Raw genomic sequence first — 17685 nt, forward strand, 5'->3', positions numbered from 1 at the left:
TCTCTCTCCCTCTCCCTCTCCCTCCCTCCCTCTCCCTCTCCCTCTCCCTCTCCCTCCCTCCCTCCCTCTCTCCCTCCCTCCCTCTCTCTCTCTCTCTCTCCCTCTCTCTCTCTCTCTCTCCTCTCTCATTTGTTTTTTTGTTTGTTTGAGTTTTGAGACAGGGTTGTTCTCTGTATCCCTGGCTGTCATGGAACTCACTCTGTAGACCAGGCTGGTCTCAAACTCATAGAGATCCACCTGCCTCTGCCTCCCAAATGCTGGCATTAAAGGTGTGCACCACCACTGCTGGCTTTAATAGACTCTTCTGATCTGATACTATTTTCTGAATTAATTTATCTGAAGTTGTTTTCAAATTATAAATGTAAGAATAAGTTTTACAGGGAATTAGGTTTTCCTAAATGTAGTCTATCCTGGGACTTCCCTACTTTGAGGTCAAAATATAGCAGTGTTTTCCTGTGAATGGAATGGTAGGCAGACTGATGGCATCGTGGACAGGTGAAACTGGTCCGAGTGTGTAAAACCTCTTCCTAACTCAGTGGCTTCTGACTTCCGTCCAGTCTTAGATGCAGATGGACCAGGCTAAAATTCTTTGCTTCTGACAAATGAGGAAATCGTGAGCAATTCCCTTTCAGGAGACAGAAATAGATCCTCAGATCCCCATTGTTTCCCACAATTCCTTCAAATCATCAAGCAACATCAAGGCTCGGTGGCTCCTATTACAGGTCTGGAAGTCAGCGGCAGGGTCACAGGCATCCTCACGGGTGGTTAAGCCCAAGTGAAAAGCTGTTACGAGGTGGCACTGGACCATAGCCTGGACCAGGGTGGTTCAGCCATACTCTGACAGTTCTGCTGCCTGGGCCCATGGTGTGCCATTAAAAAGAGTGCTATTCTTGAGTATTTTGGGGGAATAGGCTTTTGGGTTTTACTCTTCTCCCTTAACATAAGGCATTACTCAAAATAAAAATTGAAATATCAAAAACTAATTGGGCTGGCCTAGATCTTCAACAAATAGAATGGAACCCCAACCTTAGATAAAAAATGACTATGGAAATAATCATACAAATTATAAATAAAATTACAACTATTGAAAGGACTAAAATGAGTGTCAGAAAAATCATGTTACAAAGTGTTAGGCAGCCAGATAGCTCAGTGGGTAGACACTTGCTGCCTAACTTGACAGCCTGGGTTTGAGTTCAATCCCCAGGATCCATGTGGTAGAAGTAGAAACTTGAAACTTGACTCCTGCAAACACACATGGAAAAGTATTTGTCAGAGTTGTACTATGTCATAGCATTAACTTAAGATTCCTTTAAATAAGGAAAATATGTATAAATTAAGAGATAAATAATGTGATTGCAATTGCATGGTTGGTAATAAATTAGAGCAAATCTAGTACAGCTACTTTTCATAAGAATTAAAGTGCATGGGAAAGAATAACCCAGAGTGCTGCCATATGATGCCTGTAGTGTGGCCTTGACCCCATGCATATTCAGTGTCTGCTAGGCATGGGGAAGCCACAGGTGAGAGTATGGGTGAGTGTCCTGTTCTCAGACTTAAGAAAACAAATGTATGTGTTTTATAACAGACAACAAAATCAGCATTCAAAAAATACCTTTGAATGAAAGCTTTTCTCCTCCCTTAGAAATTCAAGTTCATATTTTCTTTTCACAATTCTGGGGTCTGAACCCTAGCCTGGGCCTTGCACATACTAGAGGCAGCCCACATCCTACCACTGGATCAAAGTTCATACTTTAAAATGGACAAAACACGCCAGGCGTTGGTGGCACATGCCTTTAATCCCAGCACTCGGGAGGCAAAGGCAGGCGGATCTCTGTGAGTTCGAGGCCAGGCTGGACTGACAGCCTCCAAAACAATACAGAGAAACCCTGTCTCGTAAAACCAAAAAAAAAAAAAAAAATTGGACAAAACACTTAATGAAAAGCTTACCAAAAGTACACTTTTAGAATCTAAAAAAGGAAAAGGTTATATATGGTTTTTCTGACTTTACATGGGAAACTCAGAACAAGTGCTTTGGGAATTTAAAATAACCCTTTCAACTTCAAACACGGAGTTTGGCTGTTGGAGGTGGCAAGCCAGATGATTGCCAACTGCTGCTCACCAATGAGCTTAATAACCTGGCATTATTTCCCATAGTGTTTCTAGCTCTGGCTAGCACCAGCACAGCTGTATTAGGGGTCACCAGTGTCCACCTGCGTTAGGGGTCACGTGCTCACCAGTGTCCACCTGTGTTAGGGGTCACATGTTCACCAGTGTCCACCTGCCTTAGGGGTCACGTGCTCACCAGTGTCCGAGCTCACCTAAAGTTAGCGCCTGGTGACTCTGCCCTTCTCTCCTACCACCAGTTTGTGCATTGTTTCCCCACAAAACTCTTTCCCCCATTACATCTTTACTTTAAACACTTAAACTTTTAAGTCTGAGGGGTTTCTGTTGACATGTACATGAAATGTTTAACACTCGAATTTGAATTTGGTTGATGCTCAGTTCATCAGCTTTTATCCTGACCCTGTTGAAATACTTCCCAGGAGGCAGAAGATACAGTGCTCTGAATTGTCTAAAATTCCAGAGCAGAATGTAATAGAATTTCACAGCAGGAAAGGACCTTGGAAACAATTTAATCCAACTCTTTGTTTTACAGATGAGGAAATTGGAGCCAGAGAGGTTAAAGCCCAGTTGGAAACATGTCGTCTGACTTCTCATTGTGGTCTTTTTATTAAAGACATCATCCTTATATTATGCTCCTAAATTTTGTGACATCATTATTTGGCTGTTGCTCGTAAATATAACTGGTTTTGGAGTTGCACCTGAAGCTGAGCCTGGCGTGCTTGCCTGTTTGTGAGGCAGAGGCAGGAGGCTCTGGAGCTCAAGGGCAGCCTTTACTGCATAGCGAGTTTGAGGCCAGACTCAGCCAATAAGAAACCTTGTCTCAGGGAGAGAAAATACACGAATTTAGAGTTAGGCTGGAGTGAGGTTCAGAGGTGCAGCTGAGCATGTGCAAGGCCTTGAGCCCAGTGCCAGCACCAGTAAATGTAAGATGAAACAGCTTAGCTTGGCTAGTGCACTGGCCAGGTTACCAAGGACACGACTGCAGCTTGAAGACAAGCGTCTCAGCACAAAGGGGGCTTCCTTATCTATAAAACGCTCCTTTGTCCCAGTCGAGTCTCTTAAACTCAGTTCATTTTCGTTTCCTGTGTTATTAGACTCAGATGGAGAACAGTTTCCTTCAGGGTCAGTATTATCTTCATTAAAACTGTTAGGAGTTTTGCTATGACCTTTATTTAGATAAAGCTCTTAACAGTCATGGGGGCGGTGGATAGGCGTGAAGTGCTGGCAAGTGAACCCAGGGCCTTGCACCTGCCCAGGACAGTGCTCTGTGGCTGAGCTACACTGAAACCCCCACAAATTTAATTTTCTAGTTAAAATGTAAAATGTACCACTTTCTGTTCTTAGGAGTGGGACTAAAGAGTTTACGTGGATGTTTGGGAACGCAGGTTTGCCTCCTCACCAAGGAAAAGAAGAGGATAAACAGCTGCAAGAGATGGCTTGCGTGTCATGATTCCGTGTGACACAGTGGGTTGTGTGTGTCTGTGCACCGTGCACATGAAATGAATGCCATTGGAAGCCAGAAGAGGGCGTCAGGTTCCCTGTAGAGTGGGTGTTGTCCGCTGTGTAAGAGCTGGGAATCAAACCCAGGTCCTCCAAAGAGAAGCAAGTGCTCTCAGCCACTGAGCTCCCTAATTAATAGATGCCTTGGCTTGATAGTAAAGGAATCTATTTTAGATTGGATGTGAGTTGAGGAATTGATTTTAACGTACTTAAATGAGGCAGGTATGTGCTCCCACAGGAGTCTTATCTAAGCCATGTGTAGTTTGTGATGAAAACCTAACAGCGGGGTTTCATGGATATGGCCCATACATTTTGAAAGTAGCAATACTTGTGTGTCTTACCTTATTGAAGTATATTTGTTGAGTTCGGCTTAGTAAAAGCTACCCAAACATGAAACTGCCCTCAACTTCCAGACTAATCTTTTAGATAAGTCTTCATCTTTTTTATCAGATTATCACTGACTTCACTTGAGGAGACACAGTACATGTTAAAATAGCTGTAGGCATCTCGATTTTACTAAAAATGCACCATTCTGTACAAAATACCCAACAGGTGAATTGGAAATGTTACAGTAGTCCTACCAAGTACAGAACTTTATCCCAAGTAATCCTATTTTCTTGTAATACCATATACTCTTAGTACAGCCAACACCTGTAATTCTGGTTCATGGTTTACAAGTGTTTGCAGAGGCTCCCTCCATCACTGAATTACATTCTTACATGGTTTTTGGTCACTGCTTGGTATCACCTTTACTCACTGAAGTGCCTCCCAAGCTGGCTCCTGGTCTTCAGTGTTCTTCTTCTCTAGCTTCCCCTGCCTGGGACTTCCAGAGCAGACCTCCACGGCAGCTGTTGCCACCCCACCACTTCTTGCTTGGAAGCCTCGGGGGCTTCCATTTCTATCCCCACCTTTGTCTCTTGATGCCCAAATTCTAGTCTTTGTTCCTCCTCCCTGTTCAGGTTCCTGGTGGCTGTGTGTATGCTGCTTTGACAGTGTCCAGTACAGGCATTGGCCAGAATTCACGTCCTTGACCTGCCCCCGTCTACCTGGTGAGCCTCTCCCAGAGCACCTAGTTCAAATTTTACTTCTTACCTCAAGTCCTAGGAGATGCCTTTTGGAGTATGTGGTCGGGTGCTTCCCTGCCTCAGTCACTTAATTTATAGTATGCCTTTAAATTCTGAGTATTTCTTGCATTGGTCTCGCACTGTGCTTACCTGCAGGTCATATTTTCCTGGCAGATTGCCCAAGGTGGTGGCACAAGCTCTGACTGTGTAGGTAGTACTCCAGATCCCAGGAGGGGGACTAGAGTATTTATAATAAGTTAATAAATTTTATCATGCCAGTAATTTCAGTAATGGCAAGAGTATTTGGTGAAGTTTAGTTTAAGTGTGGTAAATATTTGACTTAAATAGAATTAAGTATAGGTTTTTAAATTCAATCTATTTTAAGTTCTTTGAAAACTTCTTATTGGAGTATTATGCTGGTTCTTTTCATCTACGTGGTAGTCTTGAAAGAATGAAAAGATACAAGATAGAGCCCACTCCTGATTCTCTTCCCATCCCTCCTGTGTCCCTATGATAAGCAGGTATACTGGCCTGGATAATTCCCTTTCTGGTTGCAAATGCATCTGTATGTTCATATGTGGTTCATATAACCAGCATGTGTCTTACAGGAAACTTAGCTCTGTCCTACAACCCTTTCCATATCAGCCCCCCAACCCCCCCCTCTGTGTATGTGTGTGCGCGCGTGTGTGTGCGCGCGCGTGTGTGCGTGCGTGTGCGTGCGTGTGCGTGTGCGCGCGCGCGTGTGTGCTTGCGTGTGCGTGCGCGCGTGTGCGCGTGTGTGCGCGCGCGTGCGCGTGTGTGTGCGCGCGTGCGCGCGCTGCGCGTGTGTGCGCGCGCACGTGTGTGTGCGCGTGTGTGTGCATGCGTGTGAGTGTGCGCGTGCGTGTGTGTGCGTGCGCGTGTGTGCGTGCGCGCGTGTGTGTGCGTGCGCGTGTGTGCGCGCGCACGTGTGTGTGCGCGCGTGTGTGTGCATGCGTGTGAGTGTGCGCTGCGTGTGTGTGTGCGCGTGTGCACGGTCTGTGCACTCATTCTGTACAGCATCTCATAGACACGCCACCATTTGTTTAGGCATCCTTGCTGATGGATTGGCACCCAGCTACTCTTGATCCCCCCACACCCACGCATGCCTCAGTGAGCATCCCTGCATACACCCTCTTGTCTACCTGTGGGGAAAAAAAGCCTTCCCATTCGCCCTGCTGTCCATTTTGAGGTAACAAGCAATAATAATAATGCCCCAGCCTACATCTGTTTACAACTTCTCTTTTCCACAGTTGGATATGGATTGTAGACCTGGCTCTCCCACTGACTGCTATGTGGCCTAAGTCCTTTTTCTCCTTCCAATGAGTGGCTCTTGAGCTTCCTTATAGTTCCAAAGGCTTGTGGGCATCAAGTCCTCTCTTCCATGGTGCTGAGAGTCAACTCAGGCTCTACGTGTGCTCAGCAGGTGCCCTGACACTGAGTCCTGCCGTTAGCCCCCACCCATTTTTATATACAGCTAATGGCCAGTATCATTGAAACTTGTAAAGTAAACCGTAGGGGTTCACACAGCCTATAAATAGGAGCTTTGTATTTATTTCTTCATGAGTCATCTGTATTACTAGCCATTCCCAAAAGAACAGTAGTAGTATATTTTTCTGTCAGATAATAATTAATGATTTTCAGAAAGCTGTTAATGGTGCTAGCTCCCAAGCCTTGAGTAATGTAGAGACTTGCTCATGAGGTTTAGATAAACCCCAACCATTCCCACATACCTTCTGGTTTCCCTATTCTCTTATACATAGATTCCTCATATTTAGAATATCTATTTATTGAACATATGCTAAGTTTATTTGAACATTTATAAAGTGCTTGGTGTTTATTGGGTGCTCCTTAAATGCTCACCTCCCCCTCCCCCTTCTCACCTCTTGGGTTATTTTGTGTAGCAGCCCAACCCCCGTTGTTTGGTTATTTCTAGATGTCAAGATGGGCAGCCCTCCCGAATCTGCATCTCTTAAGCATTCAGGAAATGCATTACACATGCAGTTGTGGTTATTGTTATCCTTCGAGTTTCTTGACACAGCCCATAAACATTCATCCGTGGTGCATGAAAAATGCCCTGGAGCCCAGGCTTAGCTTGTCTCCGGGTATCTGTTTCATCTTCAGATGTAGCCCGTGTGCCAGTGATGATTCATGGAGATACTTAACAGTGAAGAACAGTTCTGTTGTGTTGGAAATCTTTGAAAGAGTGCTTATCAAAGTGTCATTCCTCTTTTCAAAGTCACTCCTTGCAGAGAGTCCTCCTACACTGACGCCACGGCGAGGTGCTGTCTTACTGCCGAGACCCAAAGTGCAGCCGCTCGAGGCATTTTCTGGCTTCCATTTGCAGACTATCACAGAGCTCAGAAGTACCCAAAGCCGTCTTTTCTAGGTTTGCTCTCCCACATGCGAGGAGGGGCTAGTTGGAATGCACACAGTCACACTTTGGTAGCTGTGATGGTAACTCTGCAATCACCAGGGAGCCCTCAGCTGGGGCAGGCTTTTTACCCGTATCTTCACTCCTTTGTCCTGCATTCTCATTCTTTCTTTCCGAAAGTATGAGAAGAAAGAGGTTGAGGGAAGCAGGCCTAGAGCCTGTGGCACTCACCTGTCCCCAGTCTCCTGTGAACTTTGCTTCTTCTCTGCTTTTCTTTTCCCGATGCCATCTTTGAAAGCCCCAGTCACGCCTCTTCCCTCCCCACTGACTGGTTGCTGCCCTGTGCGTGTACGTGCACTGGGAAGTCACAGGCCATCAGAGGAGTGGAACCGAGCTGTCCACACCGTTGCCCTTCCCTGGCATGAGGTGCCGGTGACTGACACTAAGCCCTCCAGTTTCCAAGTGCGGCTTAAAAGCTTTATTGAGGAAGAGATTGACACTGCAGCCAGGGAACTGTCAAGATCCCCTCTCAACGGCACCACAGTGTGAGGTGTGTTATAGAGTGTACAACTGCTACCTTTCTGTTGGTCTTCTCTGAAGGAGTAGAGGCTACTCTCACCAAAGAACAGGCAGATGTTGCTGCCGAAGGCTGTTTCTTGGGTCGCATTGTTCGCTGTCTAGAAGCAGACGTGTGCTTTGACCATACAATGCCAAACGGTGAATTGAGTTAACCCCATCAAAAGGAGACTGTTTGTGTATCTGTTTTCACTGGTTGTTGATTAGCACTGGATACTGAAATTAAGATGAAAAGAATCACTCAGCGGATTTTTATTAGCTGGATATTGAAAGGAAATGTGAAAGCTGTGACGGGCCGAGGGAACACTAGCCAAGTTTGGCTTTCTTCAGGTGGCCTCACTCCACAGTGTCACTCTAGGATGTTAAAGAAGCAACCCTGCAATCCTGCCTGTGGTGTGGGGGGTGTCTAACATCTGCTCGTCATGCCTGTCAGCACAGAAACTTCAAAGGAATCAAATGTTTCCCCAGGAGGGGGTATCTTTGTGGTGACCTCAATTTTTCGTTTTCAGCTGATGTTGACAGTTTCCACATATTGTCTCAAATTTAGAGTAAAATGAAGTCTGCACTCAAGCAAAAGGAACCTCCCTGTGGGGAGTAAAATGGTCATAGACCCACAATGCACTCTCAGCTTACAGACAAAATGTGATGGGCTTCAGTGGGGGAAAGGATGAGTGTGTGTTTTATAGCCCAAATGTATGCCATAAAATCCCATTTCTTTGCAAATCCTTCCTATGTTGTAGCCCAGCATTGTAGCTCCGGGGACCATTTCTTTGTGTAAGGATAGCAACATCTCTTAACTTGTGGAATTTCAAGAGGTCCTGAGGACGTGTGTGACTGGACGGGGTAGGAGGTGAAGGCAGTACAGTGTACAGTGGTTACGTCCCTGCCCGGGGCTTTGGTCTCGCTGTATGTACAGTAAGTCCTTCTCACAGCTCGCCAGCAGCGCCCATGGAGTTCCTGTGGCTTTGTCAGTGTGTAGTTGTGATTTTGGTTACTTAGCTCTGGGAAAGTGCTTCAAAAAGCTACATACATGCACATATATATTACTTTAAGTGGATGTATATATATGTATATGTGGTATGTGCTATTATAGTAAAAACTAGTATGTAATTACATTTGAAAATATGGGATCATGGATTCTCCCATAGATAGATTCAAAAGTCTCTGGGAGTGAACATTTTCACAGAGAGGGTGCTTCACCTCTGTTTGCTTCTAAGCTCTGCCCCATAGCAGCTGTGCCATTTTCTCACCCCTGTGTACAGCTCCTGGCCCCAGCAATCCTGGGCAGTGAGTGGAGTGGTCAGGTCTCCTGCAAACACACCGTTTCCTCCCCAGCACTTAACATGAGCGCTTAACAAATCTGTAGGTGCCAGCTGGTCTTGTCTGTGTAATCATCATCTAATTAAAAGAATGTTAACACACTCTGTGTGTAGGCACTGAAGTAAATCTGTTTTTAAAAAAAAGAAAGAAATTATTGCCTTAGGAAAAGTAGATAAAGATAACTGCTACCAAGAAAATTTACTGTTGAATTAGGCATAGAGAGACAAATATAAAAGTTTTGGGGGGAACCTTCATCGATAGTATGGCAGTCAGCATTCCCAGGATATTTACAAATATCCCAAGTCCTAAGCCAAAGAACAGACAGTGATCCTCTATGTGGCTTAGAGGACGAGAGTGCCAGCTGAGTACATATACTTAAGTTACAATTCCATGGTCATAGAGTGCGTGTAGCATGCTTTTTAAGAAATAATTTTATTTAATCATCCAAGTATGAGTTCCTGAGGCACTGAATCATAGAACCCCCTACTGTAGGATACAGAGACACAAACCAAAGGAAGAAAATGTAAAGCAGCCTAGTTCTGACATTGAGTGTGTGGGTGTGGGTGTGTGGGGGTGTGTGTGTGTGTGTGAGAGAGAGAGAGAGAGAGAGAGAGAGAGAGAGAGAGAGAGAGAGAGAGAGAGAGAGAGAGAAGGAGGGAGAGGGAGGGAGGAGACAGAGGGAATTTAAATGTCCCTACAATGTTGTTTGTATCCCTAGTTTCTTGCTGTTTTTGTTCATAGTGGTACTGAATTTGCAGCATTGAGCACAAGCAGAGTAATAACATGCACCCATATACTAACCTACCAAGTATTAACAAGTATTGATGTCTGTCTACAGAGGGACCATTTATTATACTGAGTTATAGAAATGAGAGTACAGATGTTTCTTCCCTGGGCACATAGTCTTTGAGTGTTTAAAAGTAATCTTTACTTACAGAGAAAGAATGTGTTAAGTATTCTTAGTAATGCTGTGACGACTGTCTTACTATAAAGCACAAACCTATATAATATTGTCTTGCTGAAAGCAAAAGTCTCTTCTATTTTGTTCTTACTAGGAGCAGACTTTGAGTCCACATCTTCCAAAAGGAAAGAAGCTTCTTTTTTATGTAGAGATTAACACTTTACAGTTCAGTTGTCCCTCTGGGTTCCCTTCCTTCATGATTCTATAAACACACATGCATATCTCAGACAACAGCAAATTAGCCAAGGAGCTTCAGAGAAAGAGCTGCGTAAACAAGACTGAACAATAGCAGCATCCTTGGAAGGGGAGTAATTTGCAGGTCCCAACCCTAGACAAAGAACTACATATAAGTAATGACTGCAAAGGGAAGGAAGATAAGCCTCTCCCAGAAACGAGCCCTTGTATTGGTTGTCCGGAGCAGAGTGATCTGCCTTGAAAACCATGTATGTGCTAACAACAAAAATGGACTTACCAGCATACACACACACACACACACACACACACACACACACACACACACACACACACACACCAATAATAGTGGCCAGAGAAAAAGACTCAGTTTGAGCGTGGGAGGAAGACATGGGAAAGACTGGAGGAGGGGAAGGGATGAGAGAAAGCTATGTAATTTGATTTCAAATAAGAACATTTTTCTTAAAGAAGCGCCAGTTCTCCTCACAGCTCTGCTTCTGAGAATGCTGGTGGTTGGAAGCCGCAGGAGGGCTGGGATGGAATCAGAACGCACGCTCACTACGACCCACTCCTGGACCTCTGCTCTCAGCAGTTGCTCTGCCCTCCTGATTGTGACCATCTTAATAGACTTGTGAATAAAGCATGAAATGCAGCGTGCATGTCTTCTGTAGAAACAGATTCACACAGGGCATTCTACAGTACAAAATCCATGAAGTTTGGGGGGGGCTCCTGTCTGTCATTTTGCTTTGCTGGAAATTAGATAAATACATTTTAAAGAAATTTAGTGACAAATGGAAACAAGAAAGACAACTTTCTCGCCTCAAGAAATCCCAGAGTAGGCTGTGGACGGTGTGAGAGGTGTCAAAGCTTGGGGTGGAGAACTGGAGGCAGCATTGGAGGTTTTTTTCTTTCCTGTGTGTGCAGTGGGTTGTAGTAGATTTCCCTTTGGAAGCATCTGAAGCTAGGAAATACAGCCCCTCAGTCAGAAGATAGTCACGCGCACAGTTGTTAATAAAGTCACTCTCAAACTTTTGTTCTCATGGCCCCTTTACACAAATGGAAAGAGGTTTTGTTTCATGTATAATAACTTAAATATACCAAATTGGTTTGAACCTGAGAAAATTTAAGTTATTTAACTCATAATAATGATAATAATAATAATAATGACAATAATAATGATGCCAGGCAGGGGTAGTGCACATCTTTAATCCCAACATTCAGTAGACAAAGACAGGTGAATCTCTGTAAGTTCAGGGCCAGCCTGGTCTGCAGAGACAGCCAGAGCCACACAGAGAAACCCTATCCCAAATAAATAAATAAATAAATAAATAAATAAATAAATAAATAAATAAATAGATGATAGTAAGCCAGGTTGGTAAGGCAAACCTGTAATCCCAGCCACTCAAGTAGTGAGACATGAGGGTGGCATTTGAGGTGAACCTGGGCTGCAGAATGAGGTCAATGCAAGCTCAGACAACTTGGTAAGATCCTCCCAAAAATATTAACAAGAACATCTTTGATAGCTGTTGGAATACTGGCTTCATATGTGTGAGGCTGTGTTCAATCTCCAGTACTGAACATAGTTATATGAGTATCTCGATTATATATTTATATGAGCAACATTTTTATGAAAAATGCTTTAACAGTACAGCTTGTGGTGCATGCCCCCTCTTCTTTTCTTGTGGGTCTCTGATGTGTGATCATCAGAACAGAACAGGATTTTGATTGGGGGAAGTGTGTTGCAGCCTGTTTGAAGTATATGAAGAAAATTTATCCTTCTTCCATAGACACATATTTGGACCTTCAGACCTCATGAAAGGGTCTCAGGAACACCCTGTGGTCTTCAGGCCACACTGTGAACCACTGTGCTTTTGAGCAGTGAAACATGAATACTGGGCTTTGTTTATTCACCAAATATTTATTTAAAAGGTTACCGTAGGCCAGCAAATGAGAAATTAATGGATCTGGTAGGGTTAAAGAGTTCAGAAGTTGAGGCTGAGTTTGGAATTTCTTTAGCAAGCTTAATGTTGTATATTTGGGCAGGCAGGGTACCAGCGATGAGAGGGAATAGTTACGGACACTATGGGAAGGTGGTGATTTGAATACAAGCCCATCCTTGTCAAAGTGGATTAGGAAGGTAAGTAGTAGAAGATTGAAAACCAGAGAGTCCGCTGGAAGCTCAGAGAAAATAGGATATTTCTAGCACAAGAAGGTGTTGATGACATGTTGGAGGACGAAAGGAGGCTGCTTGGGCTGGAGGCTTAGGGGTGAGGACTTCTGTCAGAGAGAGGAGAGTGAATCTGGTGGGCCTGGGTCCTGCTGTGGCCCTATCAGGAGTCCTCAGAAGTGCCACCTCTTCCCAACCACTGGAGCATGTCCTCTCAGAGTGCAAAGGCCCTGTAGTAGGGGTTCATTCTCTCCACGTGTGTTGGGTATCCCCCAGGCCGTCTCTCTTAGCCCTCCCGGGAGTCTTCATGGAGGAGTACTAAGTCCAGCATCGGCGGGCGGGTGGGACGTCTTTACCTTACACAACATTGTAATCATTATTACTTTGCTTTTTTCCTTTGTTTTTTTTTAGGCCATCCAGACCTTTCAAGTTCCCAAGAAGGTAGGGTGATTTAAGTCATCTTTTTTGCTAATGAACTCTGTAGTTTCCATTCCTCTGTTTTCTCTACACTTTGTTCTTTCTACCTTCTTTGTTCATATTTTATGAAGCAAAATACATTTCTTATACATTGACTGCTTTCAGAAGCCCATATCTATAAAAGTGCTTTTCAAACTTAGTAGACTTTCTTATCCTTTCAATTCTCTTGGGGTCTGCATTTGTATTTGTCTAGCTATTTTGCATTCTTTCCTATTTAAGTTGGCTTCTCTGTCCTTTTTGTTGGCAGAGGGGGCAGGGTCACATGCACCGCCATTATCTTATTTGTTAAATAATAGTATTTACCATTCTGCCAACTAGTGTGACTTGAATTAATGGTAGTTTATTTGTAAAAAATGTAAAATAGTAACTGTATTAGGATAAAGGCATTCATTTATGTGGAATTTTTAAATGATGTGTATGTGTGTATATGTCTGGGGGTGTACGCACTTGAGTGTGGGTGCCTGTGAAGGCCAGCGGTGTCAAGCTGAAGCTGGAGCTACAAGAGGTTGTGAGAGATGCTTGATGCAGGTAGTGGGAACAGGGAATGCGTCCCTTGTAAAGCCATATTCACTACTAACTGCGAAACCCTAGAAAACATTACATAGAGTTCTTGAAAATAAAGCCAATACACTGTCCTGTGCTCTCACACAATGTGGTTCTAGGTACAGTGTCTTCACAGAAACTTGAAGTGACTGTGAGATTCAGCTTTCACAGAAGCTCAAGTAGAAAACAATCCAGCCCTCCTAGATGGGAGCACTCACCATCTAGAGTAAAGTCAACCTCCCAAGGGGGAGCACTCACCATCTAGAGTAAAAGTCAACCTCCCAAGGGGGAGCACTCACCATCTAGAGTATAACTCAACCTCCCAAGGGGAGCACTCACCATCTAGAGTATAATTCAACCTCCCAAGGGGAGCACTCACCATCTAGAGTATAACTCAACCTCCCAAGGGGGAGCACTCACCATCTAGAGTATAACTCAACCTCCCAAGGGGGAGCACTCACCCTCTAGAGTATAACTCAACCTCCCAAGGGGGAGCACTCACCATCTAGAGTATAACTCAACCTCCCAAGGGGGAGCACTCACCATCTAGAGTATAACTCAACCTCCCAAGGGGTTGCATTCACAGTCTAGAGCAGTGGTTCTCAACCTGTGGGTCATGAGCCTTTTGGGGGTTGAACAACCCTTTCACAGGGGTCACGTATTAGATAATCCTGCATATTGATTGGATACTTCCATTATAATTCATAAGAGTAGCAAAATTACAGTTATGAAGTAACAAGGAAATAATTTTATGTTGGGGGTCACCAGACATGAGGAACTGTATTAAAGGGTCACAGCGTTGGGAAGGTTGAGAACCGCTGGTGTAGAGCAAGACTCAGCCTCCCAAGGGGAGTACTCACTGTCTGAAATAAAACTCTCATTAGTAAACTCTTGTTTAAAATCACTTAAGATTTTAGTAAAATGAATGTATAAATTGCGTCTTAGCCTTCTTGGGTGGTGCATGTTAAACAAGCGCGTGTAAACTGAGCGGCATCTGCACTTTAACTTTTGGGGATGGGAGGTTCTCTTCCGTGTGTGTGGTATGGAGGCTGGGGTTTACTGTCACCTCCCTTCCTCTGTCACTCCCCACCTTACTTTTTGAGACAGGACCTCTCACTGACCCCAGATCTTGCTGTTTCAGCCAGGAGGCAGTTCCCAGGACCTGCCTGTCTCAGTCCGCAGTGCCTGGCTTTACACAGTGCCTGAGATTCAAACTCAGGGCCTTATGCTTGCACAGCAAGACCCTTATCCACTGAGCCAGCTCCCCAGTCTGAGTTTTGTTGAAGAACAGAAGAACACTGTGCTGTGTGTAACTGACACACTCATCGGGTCTCAAGGCCTGGTCACAGTCTGCTGTGCTGTATGTAACTGACACACTCCTCGAGTCTCAAGGCCTGGTCAAGGTCTGCTGTGTTGTGTGTAACTGACACACTCATCGGGTCTCAAGGCCTGGTCAAGGTCTGCTGTGTTGTGTGTAACTGACACACTCATCGGGTCTCAAGGCCTGGTCACAGTCTGCTGTGCTGTGTGTAACTGACACACTCATGGAGTTGTTCCACTTTCGCCCCTTTCTGAAAGAGAGACAGAGACACAGAAAAGATATGAGCATGCCACAGTAACAAAAATAACCTCACTTTTCTGGAAATAATGATCTTCTCGGCAGACTAAAATTTTAACATTTTGGAAATATTTGGGTTTTCCTCTGCTACCAGATTGATTTTTTGAAAGCATCTTAATTTATTTTTTTTTAGCATATCTGCCCCTAAGTACAACTTACTCAGAAAAAACCTTTCCTGGCTTTCCAGTTCCCACCTCACCCGGAAATAATCTCCTTTTTCACTGGCCAAGCATCAGTTCTGCTTTTGTAGGTATCTGTGCCTATCTGATTTTCTGCACTGAGCTATAAATTCCTTGAGCACAGGTATGTCTGCCCAGCTTTGCATTCCCACAGTGCCTTGCATCTCTCTATTTGATGTACTGTTAGATGAGTTTGTAGCCTCACACAAGGAAACAGCTGTCCTGTTTCTAAGTGTGAATTTTTCTGAATCTGAGTTGTTCTCCCATTAGGTTAACAATTGATGCCACTAGAAACATAGTGAAATGCTTTCCTTTAAGGGACAAGAAAAAAGGGAGGAATATTGAGGGAAGACAATCAGTTGGAGGGAGGAAGGTTTACTTAAGGAAGTAAAAGAGAACACAAAATCTTAACATTTGCTCAAGTCAGTAAAGTGGAAACTAAGACCATTTAGTTGATTTGGGCAGTGCCAAAGAATCAGGAGATTAAAGGCTACTAGGGTTAAGACATGGGACTTGGTCAGGAAAGGGGCACCCAGTCAATTTACATCCTTTCAGGGAAGTTTGTGGAGAGAGCAGGTTTCTGGAGAGGTCACAAAGGGTAAGCCAGGAGAGCAGCAAACAATTCACACGAGGTTCCTGTGATGCCAGTGACCAGTTCAAAGCCTGACGTATATAATGCTACCTGAGCATAAGGTAGTTCTGTAAGACACTCATTAACAGGGTGAGCCTGGCAATAAGGCTGAGCTCTGTAAGTTGTTCAAGGGACTTCCCGCTGGGTACCAGTCTAGCACTCAGTGCCATCCTCACCAGGGAGCCAGCCTGCCCACTCACTAGGAGTTGTGATGCATGGAAACATTTAAGACATCCTGTTACTAGGAGGATCTGAGGCAGCCGGCTGAGAGATGACATGAACTCTATTCAGTGTTGGCTGGGATAGAGCAGCAGGGAGAGCTCCCCAAGCCTATCCAGATGTTACAGAGGAGGACTACATTCAGAGTTGTGCTGTGTCCCTGTCTAAACATGCCCCAGTTAGAGCAGGTGGGTGCCTGATACATGTTAGCCAATATGCAGTTAGAGCAGGTGGGTGCCTGATACATGTTAGCCGACATACAGTTAGAGCAGGTGGGTGCATGATACATGTTAGCCGACATGCAGTTAGAGCAGGTGGGTGCATGATACATGTTAGCTGACATGCAGTTAGAGCAGGTGGGTGCCTGATACATGTTAGCCGACATGCAGTTAGAGCAGGTGGGTGCCTGATACATGTTAGCCGACATACAGTTAGATGGGTGCCTGATACATGTTAGCTGACATGCAGTTAGAGCAGGTGGGTACCTGATACATGTTAGCTGACATGCAGTTAGAGCAGGTGGGTGCATGATACATGTTAGCCGACATGCAGTTAGAGCAGGTGGGTACATGATACATGTTAGCCAATATGCAGGGCGGCTTGCATAAAAGAGCCAGTCCTTTTAAAAGTTGGTGTGAACATATGGTTCACTTTTTAAAGAACATAGCGTGCACATACCTTACTGTTGGTCAGAAGTGAAATGTTATAGGTGTGTCTGTGTGTCTTTTATAGGTCATTTAAAATTTCCTTTACTCCTCGCGGTTTTATAGGTTTTTTAAATTGTGATATTATGATCATTGTCTGGATTTCATATCGCATAGGGAACATTTATTTTCTTTGGAGCGCCGCCCATAGCTGGGCCTAGGCAGCACAAGGGACAGAAGTCCTGTCGACAATTTGTGCCGTTCAGGGGAAGCACTTGTCTGAGTGGCTGTGAGTCTCTCCACAGCACTAAGCATACTCAGGATAGCAATGCTGAGCAGTTGTCTCTAGGACAGGCCAGCTTGTGAGAATCTGCTGTGTGCGGGAGGAGTTGTGATAGAGTGAGGTAAATGTGTAGAGGAATGCACCAAAGAACTAACCAGAAAGTCCACATGGCGCCGGTGCCCATGTGCAGCATGTGGCAGGGCTGTGAAATCAAAACCAAATGTTTTCAAAGGGAAGGAAAGCAGTTATTGAAAGGGGGCTTTGGAGTTCCTGTGTGTGTGTGCACTTTTCTCAAGAGCACTAAACAAAAAGTCATTCTGGGTAAATTACGCTACATAAGAAAACGAAGCAGCGCAGGGCCACTGCCCTCTGTTGATAACATGTTTGGAAGAAGGAACGACTTCTGGTCATTAGAAAAAGCAGATCCCTTTACAGTGTGATGAGTAAATGCTTAGGTCTGGAGCTGTCCTCATGTCGTGGCTGCTTTGTAAAGGTCTGGTGTAAAGAGCTCCTTCTACTCAGACAAAGGGCACTATTGCATCAAAACTAGCGATTTTCTCACTGTTTGGTGGAATAGGAGATAAAGTGGAGAGGATGTTTATATTGGGCATGTGGCCCCTCAGAGAGGACATTTGAGCAGCCACAAGGAGCACATTGGGATTCATATGTTCCCATTACATCCTCAGTTATCCTTAAAGGCACTCTGTCTTGCCTAGCAAAATATTCCTTTGATAAAGTCTTAAATCCAGAATTTGCAATCAGTGTCCTGTGCTCTATGTAATTTTGCAGGGAGAT

General features: G+C 44.5%; 1 protein-coding gene across 6 annotated transcripts in view; it reads left to right on the forward strand.

The window, feature by feature from the left end:
• Disp1 (dispatched RND transporter family member 1) overlaps positions 1–17685 on the forward strand; it is a 154620-nt gene that overhangs the window by 120390 nt on the left and 16545 nt on the right. For all 6 annotated transcript variants that reach the window (XM_021231847.2, XM_021231851.2, XM_013119215.3 and 3 more), the window contains one exon: positions 12708–12737. In XM_021231847.2, coding sequence (XP_021087506.1) covers positions 12708–12737 — 30 coding nt within the window. The remainder of the gene's footprint in view (positions 1–12707; positions 12738–17685) is intronic.

The sequence above is a fragment of the Mesocricetus auratus genome, unplaced genomic scaffold (genome assembly GCF_017639785.1).
Source record: "Mesocricetus auratus isolate SY011 unplaced genomic scaffold, BCM_Maur_2.0 Super-Scaffold_100676, whole genome shotgun sequence".
Classification (NCBI taxonomy): Eukaryota; Metazoa; Chordata; class Mammalia; order Rodentia; family Cricetidae; genus Mesocricetus; species Mesocricetus auratus.